A 20,155-nucleotide genomic window follows, 5' to 3' on the forward strand; every position below is an offset into this window, starting at 1 on the left:
CTGTGGGGGAAACCGAAGCACCCGGAGGAAACCCACGCAAACGCGGGGAGAACATGCAAACTCCACACAGAAACGCCAACTGACCCAACAGAGGCTCGAACCAGCAATCTTCTTGCTGTGAGGCAACAGCACTACCTCCTGCGCCACCACGTCGCCCCTTTAATATTTTTCTATAACATGGGTGTACTAGATTTTGGACCGTTATTGTAAGTTATTTTGTACTTACGCTGAGCGCTGTATGTTGTAGACCACACATTTCCTCTCAAGAAACTTAATGTTAAATCTTTCAGTGTGAGCCTCTCAGCCTCTGTCACTGCAGTGGACTTCATATTTAAGATTCATTCATCATATTGTGTATCCTTGACTAGATGCTATTGCCAAAAATACCCTAAAGCTTTATATTTTACCAATACAGCTGCGTAACAATGCCTTATTTGGGCTCTATGTTCCTTTAGATGGAAATGGGGAAGTGTTTTTTTTTTTTTTTAGCTGAAGCGGTCAGTAGGTGGTGTGAATTTAATCATGTGATTTTTCCCATTACAAGCCTAATAAAGTCGTTCCTGTGTGTGCTCAGTTGGTGTTTTGTGTAAGCGCATACAGAGATGACACTTGTGATGACGCAGTCATCGCACTGTAATAGAAACTCTCATCTAAAAATAATTTTAGTTTCACCGTCTTACGCTGTTATGTGGTTATGCTAAAAGTGGCCTGTAAATTTACATTAATTATTCACATAAATATCCAGATGTAAATAAGTCTAATTACAGAAACCTACATACACAAACAAACCAACATATAAACAAACAAACAAACATTATACTTACAGGGTTTCTGCAGGTTTTACCAAGATACATTTTAGACTTATATAGGGGTAAAGGATTTTGATTAAAATTTATTACATTTAATAATAATAATTTAATAAGAAAAGTATAGGTCAGGTCAGTTTCCTGAGCAGTAAATAAATGGAGAACTTTTAAACAAATGTTACTGTAATACTAATTGAAACACTGACAGGAATAAGTGACCAACAAATCTTTGATCATATTTAAATTATTAAAAAACTAATGGGTAAAACCTATTTTTTAAGGACAGTGACCAAGTATAAAGAATTACAAATAACATATACCAACATAATCTAATATAATATAATATAATATAATATAATATAATATAATATAATATAATATAATATAATATAATATAATATAATATAATATAATTAAATTAAACTAAATTAAATTAAATTAAATTAAATTAAATTAAATTAAATTAAATTAAATTTTTAAGTTGCAACATAAGTGTTAACCATGTCATTAGATTAAATATGTGATAACAACCTAATAGGTCAAAAGGTGGCAAGTGTGGATTTTTTAAGAGAACCACTGGCTGAAATGCCCCTGAAACTTCACACATAATTTTATTAAATTAGCAGAGGGGGAAAGACCATGACATTTGGTGATGTCATGGAAGCCGCTCTCTTTAAAAGAGTCTAAGCAGAGGAAGTGAGCTTCAGAGTACACAAGCGCGCAGAATGGAGATCAAAAAAGCCTTTGTTATTCACTTTCTCATGTTGATCACAGCAGGTAAGACAAACGCATTTCTCATTTACAACCGCTTATACATCTCTGACTAAGTGTTGTTTTGGCTGGATAGTTTGAAAATGTGGTGGCAGGTAGTTTATACTGTTACAGAAGGAATTTGATGCATGTTTTATTGTATGATGGTGTATGATATAACCAGATCAGTCGTTTTACTGTACTGTCATTTTAATTAGTGTACAGTTGCATGTAAATATGTTATATATTCTGATGTTATTCATGATATATGAAAAGGAAACTAAAATATCAATGAACAGAATTTTTCTGTAGCATTTTTACAGTCAAAAATCATGTTTATTATGTTAAAGAATAAGTGATGTTGCAAAACTGTCATAGAAATTTTGTTACTGGGTGGATTGATATAACTAGTTTGCTCATATTGCCATTGTTGGAAATATTCTTGCAATATTCAATGCAGCTTGACATTAATGGACCGTACTATAGAACACAACTCATTCATGTTGTCCCAACAGAAATCAATTAAGTTAACTATTATCTTTTAAGTAGATTGAACATAAACCAATTAAGTTGTCCCAAATAAATCTCAAGAGTTGTGTCGTTTCAGCTCATTTTAAATAAGTTGTTTGAACAAGAAGGAAAAATAATCTAAAACTCATCATTAAATGGAATTAATGAGTATAACATTGAGAATTAAATTAAGCATGGACTGTAAACTCCCACATACGAAAGCATGAGGGTCAATTTTACATATGCAAAAAATTAGACAAACTACACCTCCAGATTAAGAACTGCATCTGTTTTATGTTTACACCTCTGAGAAACGTGTTAACACCACTGTTTCCTGTTCCAGCATCGCTGTATGTGTCAGTGGCAAGTTTTCTCTCGCTGCAAGATCAAACCGCGCAAGCAAATAAAAGACCACTTACAGCAGTCACTTTTCCTCTCTAATGCAAAGCATAGCCCCCTCTCACTATCAGCCACAGTTTCTGTGAGCGGTGAGAATATGTATGAGTCAGAGTTGAGCAGGTGTCTGCGGTCCTGTCTGCCCCCTTATCAGCCTACTGTTCTTCCATTAAACTAGCCTACATATTGACTACATTTAGCACCAATCGATGTGATTTCATCTGTATAACATACTTCTATTCATTTTCAACAGGTTTAAGAGAATGTTTGGCGACAAAGTTCATAACAGTAGTAGAAGGAGACACTCTGGTATTGAAATGTCCACGAAGAAACCTCAGTGAGAACGTGCATATGGAGTGGAGAAAAGAAGGCCATGTTATGTTCTTTAACACACACAAAGGTGAGGACATGAACACTGTACATGCTTAAAAATAAAGGTTCCTTGAAGATTCTTTAGCATCCATAGAATCTTTCCACTGCACAAAAGGATTATTCAATCTTCATAATAAAGGAATAAAGGTTCTTTACTGACAGTAGATCAGTTGGACATACTATAGAACTTTTTCATTGAAAGATAAAGCTGCTTTATTGGCTTTGATTGTTCCATGAAGAATCTTTAATATCCATAGCAGTTTTTCATTGATAAAAGGCTCTTCATTCTTAAAAATAACGGTACTTTTTTGGCTTTGAAGATTCCATGAAGAAACTTTAACATCCAAAGAATTTTTTTATTGGAAAAAAGTTCTTCATTCTTAAAAATAAAGGTCCTTTATTGGCATTGATGATTCCATGAAGAAATGTAATATCTACAAAACGTTTTTATTGCAAAAAGGCAAAGAAGATTACAAGAAACTTTTCAACATTCATGAAACCTATACACTGTTTAAAATGTGGAAAAAGTTTCATCAAATTGTTACAATATATGAAAAAATTGGTCCTTTGTAGACTAACTTTGTGGACAAAAAGGTTCTCTGGGGAACTAAGAAAAATCTGTCTTTGGCCTCACTGTGAAACCCCCCCCCCCCCCCCTTTTTTTTTTTCAGTTCATCAGCTTTATTTATAAGAGGATTTATAGTGGGAAAATTTTGAAATGTTCTTCAAATTATTAAAAAACACAAATCTTTATGCTAAACAGTCCTTTAAAGACAACATAATGGTTTTACTGTTGCATTTCTGCAAAAACTCAATTTTTAAGTTATTATATTTTATGAAAACATATTTTAAACATTCATCATTTACATCCTCTTTCATAAATCTTAAACATTCATTTGATGTTCTCGTACAGGTCTAAAGGATCCAAGAATCAACCTTTTTACTTCGAACACCTTAGAATTCACTGTAGTAGTGTCAAACGTAACCTTCAAAGATGAAGGACTTTATAGATGTTTCATCTATGAAGATCAAGTCTCTACAAAAAGATTCAAAGTAAAAGTTTTGGGTAAGTATCAAATATGATTAAAAGATTCAGCGTTGAACACTGGAATATGAATTAAGACTCTTTTCGATATGATTTTAGGATCCCCAAAAATAGATATGACTGAGCATGAGGGTAAAGCAGTCATCAAATGTTCAACGGCAGCGAATGGCCACCCACCTAAACTCTCATGGCAAATTGGTGGTGTTGAAGTTGAAGGTAAGTTATGAGAAATGTCTGAGTGGGCAGTTATAGGGGGCAGACAGGTATAAAGGTCAAAGACAGAGTGGGTTTTTAAGAATCACAACAATAAAGTATAAGCCTATGCACTGTACATTGTACCACACATTGTACAGTGTGTCCTAATTTCTTTTACTATTGTACATTTTTACCATGATTTACAAAATAGATCCACTAAAATACCTTTCAGTGTAACAATAGTCTATAAAACAAAACATATTGTATGGGTTATTTAGAACAGGAATCACTTGAAAATACTTCAAGGCTTGCAGCGCAGTGCATTTTAATTTTTTTACTTTGCCCCTATACCAGATTTGTTTATTGCACTTACCAGCAAGAGCTTTTTAAATTTGAACAATTGAAATAGTAATGAAATGTATTACATATTATAATTATGTGAATATGTATTCTATGTATGAAACCACATTTGTTATTTAAATTTGATTTGGACACTAAAATGAGACACCTCATCTTTGCTTCATTTAGAAAATTAATTTTAATTTATTTTCGGGTCAGTTTTTGAAATAAAAAATTTGAGTAAGCATGAACACCTCATACTGATTAAAAGTGAAAAGAGACACATTCATATATATATATATATATATATATATATATATATATCAAGCATATGCTCTTGAATGATTTTTGAAGAGTCAAGACTAAAGTAAAAAGCAACATTAAATGTATTAAAATAGAAAAGCTACTTTAAATTGTTTTGCTAAATCATTAATAAGTATTACTGTGTGAAAATATATATTGCCAAACAATTTCCCATGCCTTCTGACATTTACCTTACTGAGAATCCTTGTGAAAATAGAGGAACTATGACATTGTAGAATATGTCAGCTGAGGAAGATTACACTACAGTAAAATCAATAAAGTGTGTTTTGAATAACAATCACAGATGACTAAATATATGTCTATACCCTGTTTTGTCCTAAAAGCTGTACCCAATACCTGGCTGGAGGAAAGATCAAATAGGACGTTCGCAGTTAGCATCTTAACAATCAAAACCCATATCAGAGAAGCAACAGTGAAGTGCTTGGCGAAACACAGAGAGCTTCCAAATAAAGTAATGAACTTCATCGTCATTCAAAATCACTGTAAGTATACAATAATGCTACATATAACCAGTTTCAGGAATAGACACTAGAAACCTTCACGTTTGGGTCTACCTCACCACAAAGCATGTGACCAAAAATGGCTGTTTTGCCATAGATGTATTTGACCATTTAAAAAAAAAAAAGGAACCGAAAATTAGGGGATTTTGTTTGGCTGTGTTGCGTAGGGAAAGTTCATCAACACTTCAGAGTATTTGGTGATTTCCTATTGAAGTGAATGTGTGTTTCAAATTCGAATGGTCAGTCATATGATGTCAGGGAAATCAACTATTTCTCTGAACGAAAAAACTATGTTCCCTATCCAGAATATTTCCACTAAATGTATAATATGATAAGTAGGAAACTTATAAATAAGATTCTAATAAGTAAAGCCCAAAGTATTCTTCATTTTCTATGTATTAGCGCACTAGCACAGCTCAACACGCTTTCTTATAAAATGTACTCCATTTAATGTTTACAAACACACAGACTAAAAACATTCATCTTCATCCAGTGTTTCTCTTTACTCTCTAAAAGTTAAAGTAAAAATGTTGTGGATACTGTTTAATCTTCTCACAGAAGAACTCATTAAGAAATTGTGTTTTGATTTTGCTGTTTTCAGTAGTTTGTTGTTCTTTTTCTTTGTGCTCCATTGTGTTGCTGACTATGAAACGGCTTGATTAAGGGGATAGCTCACCCAAAAATGGAAATACCTCAAAATTTATTCTCTGTCATGTGCTTTTGAACTGTTTTGAGTTTCTTTTTTTACTGAACAAAAAAGAAGATATTTGGAAAACTGCTGGTTGCTGCAACCCCTCGACTTTCATGGCAGAATATACTTTGGAAGTTAATCGATTTCAGCTACAAGCATATTTTTAAATAGTATAATTGGTGTTCAGCAGAAGAAATAAACTCAAACAAGTTATAAACAAGTGTAAGCGGAGTAAATGATAGCAAAATTTGCATTTTTGGTTGAACTATCTTTAAGTGTACAAACTAAGTAGTGCAAAAGCAAGCCTCTGTGTGAAAATTTAATCATATTTGGTTTCTGAGTAACTGACTTTTTAAATTCTGTTTTCATTTAGCTATTATATCCTCAACCACGTCGATTTATTCCACTAGAGATGACCTAAAAACCGAGACAATTATCACAGCCACTTCTCCTCCTGTCATCAGCAGTACAGGTAAGTTTTTGTTTAATTTCATATGCTGCTTAGGATAAATGATTTCATATCTTGATGAAATATGTGACAATTACAATTACACTACATAAAATAGAGATCTTGATAATACAGCTCAAATAAGGTGAAAGTAAAACCTTTTTGTGTGAGGCCTTCATCTAAAACCACAAGTGGAAACTTATTTTGTTCCATTTACTCTCTGCCTCCACCTATTGGTAATTTTTGAGTACTTCATACAAACTTTTTTGTATTGAACATAGTAATGTACAACAACTTGCCATTATCAGTACTTTTTACATTACAAAAAAAGAACAGGGGCAAATGAGGAGCAAATTACATACATAAATAACACATTACATAAAATAAGTAAAATAATAACTTACTAACTTCATACAAACGTTTCAAGGAAGTTTATTTACTCCTTTAAAGGGATAGATTACCCCAAACTATGCAAATTCTGGTGACATTCACTCTCCCTTCAGCTATTTCAAATCTATTTGAGTTTCTTTACTCTGCTGAACATAAAAGGATATATTTTGAAGAATGTTGGAAAGCAGCAGCCATTTGACTTCCATAATATTTTTTTACTACTATGGATGTCAATTGTTGTCAATTAAAAGTTATTAAATGATGACAGAATGTTAATTTTTGCTGAGAAATATCCCTTAAAGGTCGTCCATCTTTCATTTAAATTTATTTAATAACTTAAATTTATTTTTATGTATTTATTACATTTATTTACTTTATTAACATTAATTTAAATTAATTTGACACATCTCAACAAATATTTAACATACACACCATCTGATTACAGCACCCGTGGAACCATGGTCCGTTTCAGAAAGTACTGAAGTGTTCGCAACAGAAGACACTACCTCAAAAAGTATACAAGGTATGAGAAATAAAACCATTTTAGTCCAAAAGTTATAATATGTTTGTATAAACAACATACAGTATACATATTGTGTTCATTATTAACCAATTTGCTTTGATCTCTTTTAGTGGAAGAGCATTCTACAGAATCCGATATAAGCTTGACAAGTAAGTTTGATTAAATGTATTCATTTAATACAAAATATTAAATAAATAATAATTTCCTGCTTATTTTATGTCGTGACATTCATCACTATACTGTTTTTGTATTTCAGCACATGACATAACCTCTTCAGAGTCCAATTCAACTGATGGATTCGTGACAAAAAATGTCACTAATGTACAAGGTGAATAATTAGCGGCTCGTGCATAAATGTTTGCTAAAATTATAATATCTCCACAATTTTATATAACTATAATAGATATTTGTTGGTGAATGCAGAGATTAAAAAAAAATATACATTTGCTTTTCTAATGCTTTTGTTATTTTGTCATGTAATTTAATGATTATTAATTTTTGTATTTGCAGATTTTGGGGACAAAGGCAGACAGTACAATCAAAAGCAAAGCTCACCACTGCTGATCCTGCTCGTCACGACCCTTATTATCTGTTTGCTTATTGTAGTCATCTTCTTCCTGATAAGACTGCGAAGGGCTCATGTAGCCTGGAAAAAAGGTAACATAAGATTTTTTGTATACTCTAATTCAAGTTTAAAATATTTATTTTATAATTAAAAATAATTTTTATTTATTTATTTTTTAATTTTTTTCTTTTTTTTTGTAACAGAGAATGAAGAATCGGACCAGTCTGTGGAAAGCAGCAAATCAAAAGCAAGTCATGAAGAAAAGCAGGCCCATGACAGGAGAAGACAAGGTAGATGCACTGAAATCATCTAAAAGATCAAACATACACACGTTTACATCTATGCAAACTTCTAAAATTTTATGTTTCTCTTGATTTTCTGACAAGGTTTTTGGAACTCAAACTTTACAGTATACAAAGTGGAAGATCCTCCTCAAAACACCACAGTTTCAGTAGCTACAATAGATGTGATCAGCGAAGCACAAGACAATTCCAGAACAGCTTGTAATCAACAGGACAAAGCTTGTGTTAAGGAGACTGAACTTTAGAGGAATGTTAAATCCTCAAACTTCTGAACTGATTTTGCAGTTCTTTTATGAACTATGGTGCTAACTCACTAAGCCTATTTCTGTGAACATTAAAGCTGATAGCTGCCGACTTTTGTATGTAATGTACAGTGTACTGTATTTTCTTTTTATAACTGTTGAGGGTTTACATATTTTTTTACACCAAATGTAAATAAGAGTGTATTTCATAATGTATGCTTTATTATGTGTTTACAATAACTTGATAACTATAAAGTGGTTCCTTGATAAAATTGAAATATACTGCCATGGTATTTCATTATAGCCTAAATAATTAGGAATATTAAATTGGTGCTGCTCTGTTCTGACATACATGTCTATTTTCAATAAAAAAACATTTAAAATCATTGTGTTATGTAACGTATGTTATGTGTGAATATTCTAGAACATGGAAAATCATAAATGAAAGTAAAACAGCTGAACCAAGGCCACTTTTTTGGATGCACGTAGACTACTCTGAGTGTTGTTTATATGTAATATGCCTATATTCTTTAAATATTTACATATATCAGCATAAGATGCACTTAATTTATGAGTTACACTTTATATCTTTAATGTTTTTGACTAAATGTGAGCAGACTTGCTACTTCCTTGTTAGCAACACCCTTTGCGCGCAGTGCCACCTTCTGGGCAAATTTGTAATAATTTCTAATGACTGCTTTTTGCTTTTAATTTTTTTCAGTTTTAGATATTTTCCATAAAATAATGAATAGATGTTAAAATGTACATCATCGTGAATGTAAAAATACTTCACCAGGGTTCAGCGATTCGTCTTCATCTCCTCAAACATCGAAACAAAAGCCCTTCGTGATTGACAGTGTATGGAAAGTGTATTTTTACCCATTTAAATACAATATTCAAGTTGAATATGTGAACATGAGCTGTATACATACTGTAAAATACAAACAATGTTTCTTCATGAACTGATGACTTAAATGTTAGAAGAGACCCTTTAGTTTCAGACCAAGGTCACCGAGCTATTTGGGCAACATTGTTGTGAAGTTATATATATTTTTCATGGCGTTAGCAAATTAATTTTCGACAAACGTTTGTGTTTTGCTGTATCATCGTAGCATTTCCAGTGAAAGTGCAGGGTGATTTCATTTATACAGGAGGACAAACTGTTCCGCATTGACAGCGGTTGCGGCAAACTTGAGGGGGATGGTTTGGATTTCTTTTGCAACCAATTATATTCTTGGTTCTTCCTCAGTGGGCGTGAATGAATGTAGTATTGCGATTTTTTATTGGTGCTTGCCGGTTGAAGTCGCGTTCCCTGAAATCTCATTGGCTCCGCTACCGGCAATATAAGCTGTTCTAGAAGGTTCGACCGTCCTCTTATTGAAGCAAGGCGAGGCAGTTTGTCGCCATTCCAGCTTTCCAACCGGCATCTTCATCCATCTCTGTTTTTCCAAGCGCGGTAAGTTCTTTGTTCTCGTTTAATCGAGTATTGTCTTATTATTTATGTATTTGCAATCAACAATTTATTTTGAAACTATTTAACCAATTTGATATTAAACTCATTTTTGAGATCAGAGTTTTCTTTTAATTATAGATTTTTTTGTTTAACAATTTATAACCGTTTCATAACTGCTGTCTTAATGTATTTACACCGTTTACATGCATTCGAAATGGCTATACGATCGTTTTTTTTCCTCACGTTTTCACTAAGAAAAAGAAATGATGAATAATGGTGAAATGTGTCATTAATGTATTTAAGTAACGTTATTGTAAACGATTTACTTGAAGATACTGCGTTTTATTGGAATGCGAAATCGCCTCCTCGTGTAGTTAACGTTAATCTTATCACGCGCCTCAGTCGACAGTAAGCCATGATTAAGACTTTAATGATTACAATACCGGCTGTATCGCTTTCTCTAGGTATTCTTACGTTTATTATGCCTTATTTATTGTACAATATTTGAAGTTGCACTTTTTTTATATATATTTACCAATATGATCGTGAATTCACCAGTTTGACGGTAGAACGTTCTAGAAGCGCGCACCACGTGGTCTGACGCATATCCGCATGTGCTCAAGGGTGTGTGTGTGTGATTTCACAATAAAATGTTAGCCGGCTAATAGACATTCTGGTTGCTCTGTTCATCACAACGCTGAATTCAATTGAATATTCTTTTTTTTTTTTTTACTTTCCTCCCACCCCAGACACAATGTCCAAGGGACCAGCTGTTGGTATTGATCTCGGGACCACCTACTCCTGTGTAGGGGTCTTCCAACATGGAAAAGTTGAAATTATCGCTAATGACCAAGGAAACAGGACCACACCAAGTTATGTAGCTTTCACCGATACCGAGAGATTGATTGGAGATGCCGCGAAAAATCAGGTGGCCATGAACCCCACCAACACAGTCTTTGGTATGTACTTATTAATATTTATCCCAGAAATTATTCGCTATGATGAAGTTTATTCCTTGCCATTCGTAGTTTCCACCAGAGGTTGAAAAACCAAAGATGGCCCAAGTACCTTCCTTGGATGTCTGAGCGAAATATTTTTACAAGCCTGTTAAACTAATTGTAAGCCCTCTAACTTGGATATGCGTTGTGTTTTTTTCAATAGATGCCAAGCGTCTGATTGGCCGCAGGTTCGATGATGGCGTTGTTCAGTCTGATATGAAGCACTGGCCTTTTAATGTCATCAATGACAATTCCCGTCCCAAGGTCCAGGTTGAATACAAGGGTGAATCCAAGACCTTCTACCCTGAGGAAATTTCATCCATGGTCCTCACCAAGATGAAGGAAATTGCTGAGGCCTACCTAGGAAAGGTGAGTTCATGCAGCTGTCTGTGTAGTAGCTCTTAGCTTGTTCGCTGTGATGAAGTTTATTCCTTGCCATTCGTAGTTTCCACCAGAGGTTGAAAAACCAAAGATGGCCCAAGCACCTTCCTTGGATGTCTGAGCGAAATTAGCGGTTTAATTGTTTACTGCTAGTTCGTAGTAAATGGGGCCTAACTTTTTTTCTCATTGCAGACTGTTTCCAACGCTGTGATCACTGTGCCTGCGTACTTCAACGACTCTCAAAGACAGGCCACCAAGGATGCTGGTACCATCTCTGGCTTGAATGTTCTGCGTATTATCAATGAACCGACTGCTGCTGCTATTGCTTATGGTTTGGATAAAAAGGTTAGTTAAACTTGTTATAGTGTTATGAATTGGATCTACCTATTATAGTTATCCTTTTCGCTATGATGAAGTTTATTCCTTGCCATTCGTAGTTTCCACCAGAGGTTGTAAAACCAAAGATGGCCCAAGTACCTTCCTTGGATGTCTGAGCGAATTTGTGTTATTCTTAAGGGTTTTTTTTTTTGTGTTTTTTGACATTTTTAAATTCTTAATCTCTTTATTCCTATTTTTCAGGTTGGTGCTGAGAGAAATGTCCTCATTTTTGATCTTGGTGGTGGCACTTTTGATGTGTCCATCCTCACCATCGAGGATGGCATCTTCGAGGTAAAATCTACTGCTGGAGACACTCACTTGGGAGGTGAAGACTTCGACAACCGTATGGTGAACCACTTCATCACAGAGTTTAAACGCAAGCACAAAAAAGACATCAGCGACAACAAGAGAGCTGTTCGTCGTCTTCGTACAGCCTGTGAGAGGGCTAAGCGTACCCTGTCTTCCAGCACACAGGCCAGTATTGAAATCGACTCCCTCTATGAGGGCATCGACTTCTATACCTCCATCACCAGGGCCCGCTTTGAGGAGCTCAATGCTGACCTCTTCCGTGGCACCTTGGACCCAGTTGAGAAGGCACTTCGTGATGCCAAGATGGACAAGGCTCAGATCCATGACATTGTCCTGGTTGGTGGCTCCACTCGCATTCCCAAAATCCAGAAGCTGCTCCAAGACTACTTCAACGGCAAGGAGCTGAACAAGAGCATTAACCCAGATGAGGCTGTTGCTTATGGAGCTGGTGAGTCATTCATAATTTAAATGAATTTTTCTGTCGCTATGATGAAGTTTATTCCTTGCCATTCGTAGTTTCCACCAGAGGTTGAAAAACCAAAGATGGCCCAAGTACCTTCCTTGGATGTCTGAGCGTGTGTTGTCATGCTTCAGGAGCGTATTAAGTTGCCCAAGGGTTCTAATTTCTTCCTCTTGTGTTTCAGCTGTCCAGGCTGCCATCCTCTCTGGTGATAAGTCTGAGAACGTTCAGGACTTGCTTCTGCTTGACGTCACTCCACTGTCCCTTGGAATTGAGACCGCTGGCGGAGTCATGACTGTTCTCATCAAGCGTAACACCACCATCCCAACCAAACAGACTCAGACCTTCACAACTTACTCAGACAACCAGCCTGGTGTGCTCATTCAGGTTTGTACCTAGTAGTTTGATTTATTTAACTCTCTCTGACCCCTTTTATTGAGTTTATTTTAAATTAATTTTCTCCCTTCAGGTCTATGAGGGTGAACGTGCAATGACTAAGGACAACAACTTGCTGGGCAAGTTTGAGCTCACTGGAATCCCACCTGCACCTCGTGGTGTTCCTCAAATTGAGGTCACCTTTGACATTGATGCCAATGGCATCATGAATGTTTCAGCTGTCGACAAGAGCACTGGCAAGGAGAACAAAATCACCATCACCAATGATAAGGGTAAGCGTGTGTCTCCCTAAATATTTAAATGAATTTACTTCAGTCATTTCAGAGATTAACTTGAGTTGCTTTTCAGGTCGTCTCAGCAAGGAGGACATTGAGCGCATGGTGCAGGAAGCTGAGAAGTACAAGGCTGAGGATGATGTGCAGCGTGACAAGGTTTCTTCCAAGAATGGTCTGGAGTCTTACGCTTTCAACATGAAGTCCACTGTGGAGGATGAGAAGCTTAAGGGCAAGATCAGTGACGAGGACAAACAGAAGATTCTTGACAAGTGCAATGAAGTCATCGGCTGGCTTGACAAGAACCAGGTAAGCTTGCGGTCACTGAAATTTGGACTGTCATGGCATATAGATTTGCATCTGCAAACTCATTCTAGAAATCTAAATTAACTTTGCATTTTGTTTGAATTTCAGACTGCAGAGAGGGAAGAGTTTGAGCACCAGCAGAAGGAGCTGGAGAAGGTGTGCAACCCCATCATCACCAAGCTGTACCAGAGTGCTGGAGGCATGCCTGGTGGAATGCCTGAAGGCATGCCCGGTGGATTCCCAGGTGCTGGAGCTGCTCCAGGTGGCGGATCCTCCGGCCCAACCATCGAGGAGGTCGACTAAGCCATTCCAAAGCCACTATGCTACCTCCATAGCAATGTTTACTGTTGCCCTCTGTTGTTGAACTCCTCTAAAATGTATTACTACTTGTAAAGGTTTTGGAGGACCTCAACTTGCAGAGAGATTTGTTGCAATTATTAAAAAAAGAAAAGGGGATTAAGGGATCATTTCCAGATCACAGGGAACAGACTTTCTACCTAGATTGCACAAACAGTTTAAACTTGTGAAGTTTCACAAGCCTTTTCCAACTGCCTCGATGCTTTGAAGGACGTGAATAAAGTGGTGACTTATTCCCAGTTATAATTGTTTCTTGTCTTTACTTGTATCTCTGTGCTAAAGATGAAACATGGCCTTAGTGATTTAACCCAAAACTGAGTTTTATTTACTTGTCCTTATAAGTATTTATTTTATTTAAAGTAACTACCACATTTCTCTTTGCAGGAGTATTCGATGTTTCTAACGCTGTTTAATCAATCTAACATGTTTGGAAGCCTCAAACTATTTTGTGTGGTGGTAAGCCAGCATCCATGCAGTTGAATACAAAATTAAAAGCCCTATGAAACTTTTTTTTATTTTAATTCTAAATCCTTCCCATGTGCAGTTTAAGACCAAGGAAATCGTTTACTAAAGGTTTTTTTTTTTGTTTGTTTTTTTTTGATGGGCTTAATTTGGCTAAACATTAAGGTCAATATTATTAGCCCCCTTGTCTACAAACTATTTATCCAATAACATGACCTAGTCAAGTCTTTAAACCACCAAAGTTGAAAAGTGACTTAAAATAAAAAAAATTTACACTACCACCATGACAATTACGCTAAGTTAAAGAAATCTATATATTATATAAAATGCTATCAATCTTTGCCTTTAAACTGCCTTTTTTTTTTTAAATTAAGTAACAGGAGGGCTGCAACCTAACCATAATACAAAAAGCATTGACAAAGGTGGTATAAAATGAAACGAGTATGCTCATGTTTTCAGAAACTGATCTGGTGTGCTAAAATCATTAACTGTTTATTTAATCATGGGGATTTTTATCCAAGTCATTGGTTAGTCAACTTGTTTGCATTTGAAAGATTTGAAGGTATTTTATTTAGCAGAGAAATTCCATACCAGCTTCAAACAAAGCTGGCAATTTTAGTTTAAGGTGCACTTAAGTAGCTGTGGGTAAAAGGGTAGATTTAAAGCGTTGTCAATTCCGCTGTACAGTACTGTTGAAATTAATACAATAATTTAAATGTGTCTGTTTTAACCGTGAATTGAACAATTTAAATGTTTATCTACCATTATGTGGGCTATACGCGTTTTGCGCATGCGTTCAGGGCGCAGTCATGGCGTCTAGGTTTCCACGACAACGGTTTAACAAACTGAACATTCCCTGACAAACGAATCGTGTTTGTTACCACTAAATCTGGAGCAGACCAATGGATTTGTGGATAAAGTAATGTTTCGATGCTGGCTGTAAAAGTAATTAAAATAATATTTTGGTTGTTCAAGGTGTCTTCACGTAACATCACGGCGTTAGTTCAAGCGGACATGAAGTGAAACGTAAGTTTACATTTGACTCACGTCGCTTATTTAATTAACGTTAAACTAAAAATAAACTGTTTCAGCACTCTTTATGTTTATTTTTATTTTTTTTACATTAGACATGACGACTCTTTATGTCTAGCAAGCAACATACCCATAAGTTCAACCAGCCCGAGGCGTTGGCACAGTCAAAAGTAAAATTTAGCACCCATGATGACTGTAGACAAACGGATAAAGTGATGTGGGACTCTTTAGAGTCAGATACAGAGAGTCTGGTGCAGGAGAAAGAGTACCAACGAGAGCTTCAGATGCGCGTTAACCATATCTCTGCGGAGACCTCCATGTGTGCTGAGACTGACAGCGTGGAGCCCGAGCAGTTTGATGTTTATGACAGTCTGGAGCTGAAACCAACACAGCTGAAAGGACCACTGAGGTAAGACAACTAAGTTAGCTAATATACCCTTTAGCATATACAAAATATGTACATGTCTTTTCAAGTTGTGACCTCATCATATTATTTTAATCTGGAGGCTACATTGAATATTTTTGTCACTTTTTATAGAATAGTTCTCTAAAATAAAAAATGTTGTCATCATTACTTATCATTATGCCTCTCCCAACTTGTATGACTTTTTTATGTGGAACTTTCAGAAATGAAAGTCAGTGGCATCTAAAATGTGTTTTGAAGAAGAAAATAAGTAATACAGGTTAAGAAAGACATGAGGATAGAAAGATGGGTGATTTATTCTCTCCTTTAAAACTAAATTTACTATATACACATAAAAAACTTGCTCTGCCTCTAACATATATTTAATATTTTTCATTTTACATCATCAAGGTCTCATATTTTCATCCCCTCCTCTAATATTCACCATCCAATCATATGTCGGTTGATAAATTTAAATCTCACCCCTTTTAATGTAGCATTCTTTTTATGTAATATTTTAATTTCTTTATGTCTCATTAAGCAATTTAAAATAATGAAAAACTGAAAAAAAGTACGGTCTCCGAGAGAGCTTAACGTGCTGCATAATTTAAGAAAACATACAATTACAAAAAACAGCAGCAAATTGAGAAAAAAATTCATCAGTTTGACAGCACACAAGCTGCAAATCATCACAGCACAAACACACTTTAAAAAAACGCACTGCATTTTCACACAACGCAAAAAACACGGAACACAATAAAAATGTTTCAAGGGGACCCAAAAACATGACAATTGTTGCTGTGCCGTGACTATTGCTCTGTGAAGTTGTAGGTGATCTTTGAAAGGTGAATTTCTTGTTTGTTTATTTTAATATCCAGATTCTTATGTCTTTAGTATTTATTAGCCTATATAACCAAGGCTGCGTCCGAAACCGCCTACTACTCAGTAAGTACTGCATTTTTAATTTAAGCATACTACTCTGCCGTTAGAAAAGTACATTCTATAAAGTATGAATGTAAGCAGTATGAATGGAATTCGGATGTACTACATCTGCCATTTTGTCATGATCACTTGACCTACCCGCATCAGTTGTGTTGCTTCGCTCTCATTCATGAATTTTCTCACGTGGCATCATGGGATAGCACAGCGTGAATGGGATGCGCACTTCAGAATCTCGCTGGAAGTAGTAGATCATCCGGGTACTTCTCGCATACTGATTTTTGAATTCTATGAATTTGGACATACTACTCGGCTCACATATGGATTTTAGCGCACTATATAGTATGGAAGTATGCGATTTCAGACAAAGCCCATAACCTAAACTGACGGGTCCATCATGTTCTAGGGTCCCCTTGAAACATTTCCGTTATGTTGTGAGAAAATGCAGTACGTTTTTGTTAATATTTACGTTGTGAGAATATGTAGTGCGTTGTCGTAAATATTTGTTTTGAGACAATGTTGTGCATTTTCGTAAATATTTACATTTTGAGAAAATACAGTGTTTTTGTAAATGTTTTCATTGTGAGAAAATGCAGCTCGTTTTTAAAAAATGTTTTTGCGTTGTGTCGATTTGCAGCACATGTGCTGTCAAACTGATGAAGATCTTTTCTCAATTTGCTGGTGTTTTTTATAACTGCACGTGTTTTCTTAAATTGCATCACGTTAAGCTCTCTCGGCCACAATAAAAAAGCCCTTACACATTCTAAAATTTTTAAGATTTTGAAAAAGTTGTTTGTATAATCAGTATTTTCACAATATTTTTTCACAGTATTTACACAATCTCTATTACTCCTTAATTTCTTTATGTCATAGATTCAATGGAATGTTCACAATAAGATATCTGTCATCACCTCTATTTACAAAAGCTAATTGTGGTAATGACACAATTAAAGAATGTTTTCAATTCATTCTAGTAATCTTTTATTTACTCAGCTCTTGAGCCAAATAAAGCAAGCTTATAACAACCATATGGCCATAATTCTATGATTATAAAGTACTTATTTTCCTTATTTGCATATATAATGTTTGCTATTGGTTTTCATTTTGTTATCCATTGACCCTTAAGTCAAAAGTACAGAAAAGTACACTTTCCAGGTCTCATTTACTACTCAAGTACTATTCATATTTTTCCATTAAACATAGGTAAAAGGTACCACAAAAGTAATACAGGCAATCATTCATGTACTAGATTGTAGGCTATAAGAACTGAGTATTGCTGAGAGTGAATTGCCTATTGAACATCCCTCTGTTTTGGAGGTTTTGATTCTGTTACCACAATAGACTGAATAAACAAAGGCAATACCTGAAAGCACTAAATTAAATACCTCACCAACGATGAGCTTTTTGTGTTCATTTTATGAGATGACCGACAGCTTTTATTCAAATGTCTAATAGATAATGACAGTCTTTGAAAATGATGTTTGTGCTTGCATTTTAATTGAGCCGGAATATCCACTAATTTTTGTACTTTCCAAACAAGTACCCTCATTTAGCGGAAATTAGATTTTTAGTTTCCAGGACATTACCACAATAAGGCCCCATTCAGCAGTCTGTTAAAAAGCAGTTGCTTTGTTGCCAATGAATGGACGAGCTCTCCGCGCTGCCGAAACACAGATTGTTGGAATCTGAAGTGTGGATCACCGCATCTGTCTCCACTTCTTCATCTCCAGCCCAACTGTTCTGTCTGCCACTCAAAATCTACCTCTGAATAAAACCGGGAGGCGTTTGTTTTAATTTTTGATAGCAGATCCGCTGAAGAGCTACTTGACCCCATGCATAGTTTTTTCATAATGTTTATGCCGCACCTTGACAAAGATTTCATTGAGCCACCTCATCATATTTTCATAATCCTGCGAATGAATGGTGGGCAGCAATATGTGGCGTAATATCATTAATAACTACCCATTTACCTTACATCCTCTTTACCTCACATTGTCTTTAAAAACACTCAAGTCTCACATTCAGAATGTAAACAATAGACCGCGTTTCCTATTGGATTTAATTCTGACACATTCATATTAGCACAAGAGAGACTTTGCATGTTAAAGACCCCGTCACAGCTGCGAGCCCACGCCGCATTCTCAAGACCACGTCGGTGGAATCATTACAGAGCCATTCCTTGCCCTTTTGCCCTCATTGGCTGAAGTGCCATGCATCCAGGCAGCCTCGTATTTGGCATCATGGGATGTGAAGAGCATCTTGTACTATTCAGAGGCGGACAACAAAGAGGCACTCTTCTAATTATTTTAATGAGATCTTTTCATCCAATGATGCTAGGAGCACATTAGGTTGTAGTTTGAACCTATTTCATATGTTTGAATTAGCCATTTGCAAAACTATCCCCAAATTGTGGTCTTCAGACCCATAGTCATTAGAGGGAAGGGAAGGCGGTGGGGGGGAGCGACTACAACACGCTATTACCATTTCGCTTCGGCTGAGAAGTGTAGCCGATTTTTTTCCCCCTTGTGTTTTGATGGCTGTTTGAGGCATTCAGACTGTCTTACTGACAATGCCGAAAGCACTAAATGAGACATACCCAGCCTGCTCTTCAATTTAAAGCTCTTCCCAAGTGTTTATGACTTATTTCTTCTTAATCTTTTTCAAATGTTTCAGACAAACTCCCCCTGATGATGGATACGCTGACTTGCGCTATGACCCAAATTGGAGGAAGAATCTGGAAGGGGCTCTGTTTCTCAAGCATCTAAACGCAGGCCTTTCTCTAGACTCATCTGAGGAGTCTGAAGACAGTTTTGAACCCTTGGAGAATGTGGCTCTAGGGAGCAGGCGAGAATATGCCGTTGTCAGTAACCCATCGGTGGTTCAGACGGACAATTGTTTATCCCCAGCACAATCATCTCCTTTTCATCTGCACCCACAACGGGAAGACAGTCTTGATCCTCCCGAATCTAAAAGTTCTTGCATGTCCACACCAAGGGATCCCAGAGAGCTAATGAACGTCAGATCAGTTTCTCCACAGAAAAGAATCTCTCGACATTCTGCTGATCCAATGCCAGTCAGAGCTAGGGAAGACATTGTGGAGCGCAACAAAGCAACTCTTGGTATCAACACACATAAGAAGGGGTCTTACCTGAAAGCTCATCAGCAGAAAGATAAACCAGATGAGACAAAGCAAGTACGTATTTCAAACAATATTCCTTTGATTAGCTTTATATCTGATATTCTTTATCATTTCCTAATGGGAGCGCAAATTAAATTTGGCTTATGACAAGGGGTGTCACTTGTTGCTTCTGGAGGGCCACTGTCTTCCAAACACACTTGAAGAAGTTGCAAGTGAGTTTGAAGACCTTAAACTTGACCTGAAGGTAAATTCTGTAGGACGCTGGCCTTTCAGGAAGAGGTTTTGACTTCACTGTTATTTGGAAGCATTGGAGACTGAATTGAAGTCCTATTGTTAGCCACTAGGGGGTAGACTAACACAGCACACAGCTTTCTCATTGTCAAATATTACGTACCAAGAGTAGTGATATTCCATAGACATTTTAATGGGAAAGATGAGATTCTCTAAAATGCATTTCACCGTTCATATACTT

The 20,155-nt window shown here is 36.0% G+C and overlaps 3 protein-coding genes and 4 non-coding genes across 7 annotated transcripts in view; all 7 read left to right on the plus strand.

Annotated features, from left to right (window-relative positions):
• Positions 1-1,525: 1,525 nt before the first annotated feature.
• LOC130236226 (cytotoxic and regulatory T-cell molecule) lies at positions 1,526-8,764 on the plus strand. The gene is made up of 12 exons (XM_056466879.1): positions 1,526-1,583; positions 2,716-2,862; positions 3,748-3,900; positions 3,979-4,095; positions 5,061-5,219; positions 6,302-6,400; positions 7,212-7,289; positions 7,400-7,438; positions 7,546-7,617; positions 7,800-7,946; positions 8,058-8,144; positions 8,241-8,764. Exons 1-12 carry the CDS (start codon positions 1,532-1,534, stop codon positions 8,399-8,401), a joined length of 1,311 nt encoding a protein of 436 aa, XP_056322854.1. The 5' UTR covers positions 1,526-1,531; the 3' UTR covers positions 8,402-8,764.
• A 982-nt stretch (positions 8,765-9,746) lies between these two features.
• hspa8 (heat shock protein 8) lies at positions 9,747-13,954 on the plus strand. The gene is made up of 9 exons (XM_056466878.1): positions 9,747-9,854; positions 10,601-10,810; positions 11,013-11,218; positions 11,423-11,575; positions 11,810-12,365; positions 12,562-12,764; positions 12,847-13,045; positions 13,122-13,354; positions 13,460-13,954. The coding sequence occupies exons 2-9, from the start codon at positions 10,606-10,608 to the stop codon at positions 13,652-13,654; spliced, it is 1,950 nt and encodes a 649-aa protein (XP_056322853.1). The 5' UTR covers positions 9,747-9,854; positions 10,601-10,605; the 3' UTR covers positions 13,655-13,954.
• On the plus strand, positions 10,845-10,940 carry LOC130236864 (small nucleolar RNA SNORD14). The gene has a single exon (XR_008838488.1). It is a non-coding gene; the product is annotated as a small nucleolar RNA SNORD14 (small nucleolar RNA).
• LOC130236865 (small nucleolar RNA SNORD14) lies at positions 11,260-11,355 on the plus strand. The gene has a single exon (XR_008838489.1). It is a non-coding gene; the product is annotated as a small nucleolar RNA SNORD14 (small nucleolar RNA).
• Positions 11,633-11,728, plus strand: LOC130236863 (small nucleolar RNA SNORD14). The gene has a single exon (XR_008838487.1). It is a non-coding gene; the product is annotated as a small nucleolar RNA SNORD14 (small nucleolar RNA).
• Positions 12,399-12,494, plus strand: LOC130236866 (small nucleolar RNA SNORD14). The gene has a single exon (XR_008838490.1). It is a non-coding gene; the product is annotated as a small nucleolar RNA SNORD14 (small nucleolar RNA).
• Positions 13,955-15,303: 1,349 nt separating the features above from the next.
• The window catches only part of jhy (junctional cadherin complex regulator), a 29,468-nt gene continuing 24,616 nt past the window's right edge, over positions 15,304-20,155 (plus strand). Inside the window, exons 1-2 of the mRNA XM_056467119.1 lie at positions 15,304-15,611; positions 19,218-19,737. Coding sequence (XP_056323094.1) covers positions 15,313-15,611; positions 19,218-19,737 — 819 coding nt within the window. The 5' untranslated portion in view covers positions 15,304-15,312. The remainder of the gene's footprint in view (positions 15,612-19,217; positions 19,738-20,155) is intronic.

Source organism: Danio aesculapii, chromosome 10 (genome assembly GCF_903798145.1).
Source record: "Danio aesculapii chromosome 10, fDanAes4.1, whole genome shotgun sequence".
In the NCBI taxonomy this organism is placed as follows: Eukaryota; Metazoa; Chordata; class Actinopteri; order Cypriniformes; family Danionidae; genus Danio; species Danio aesculapii.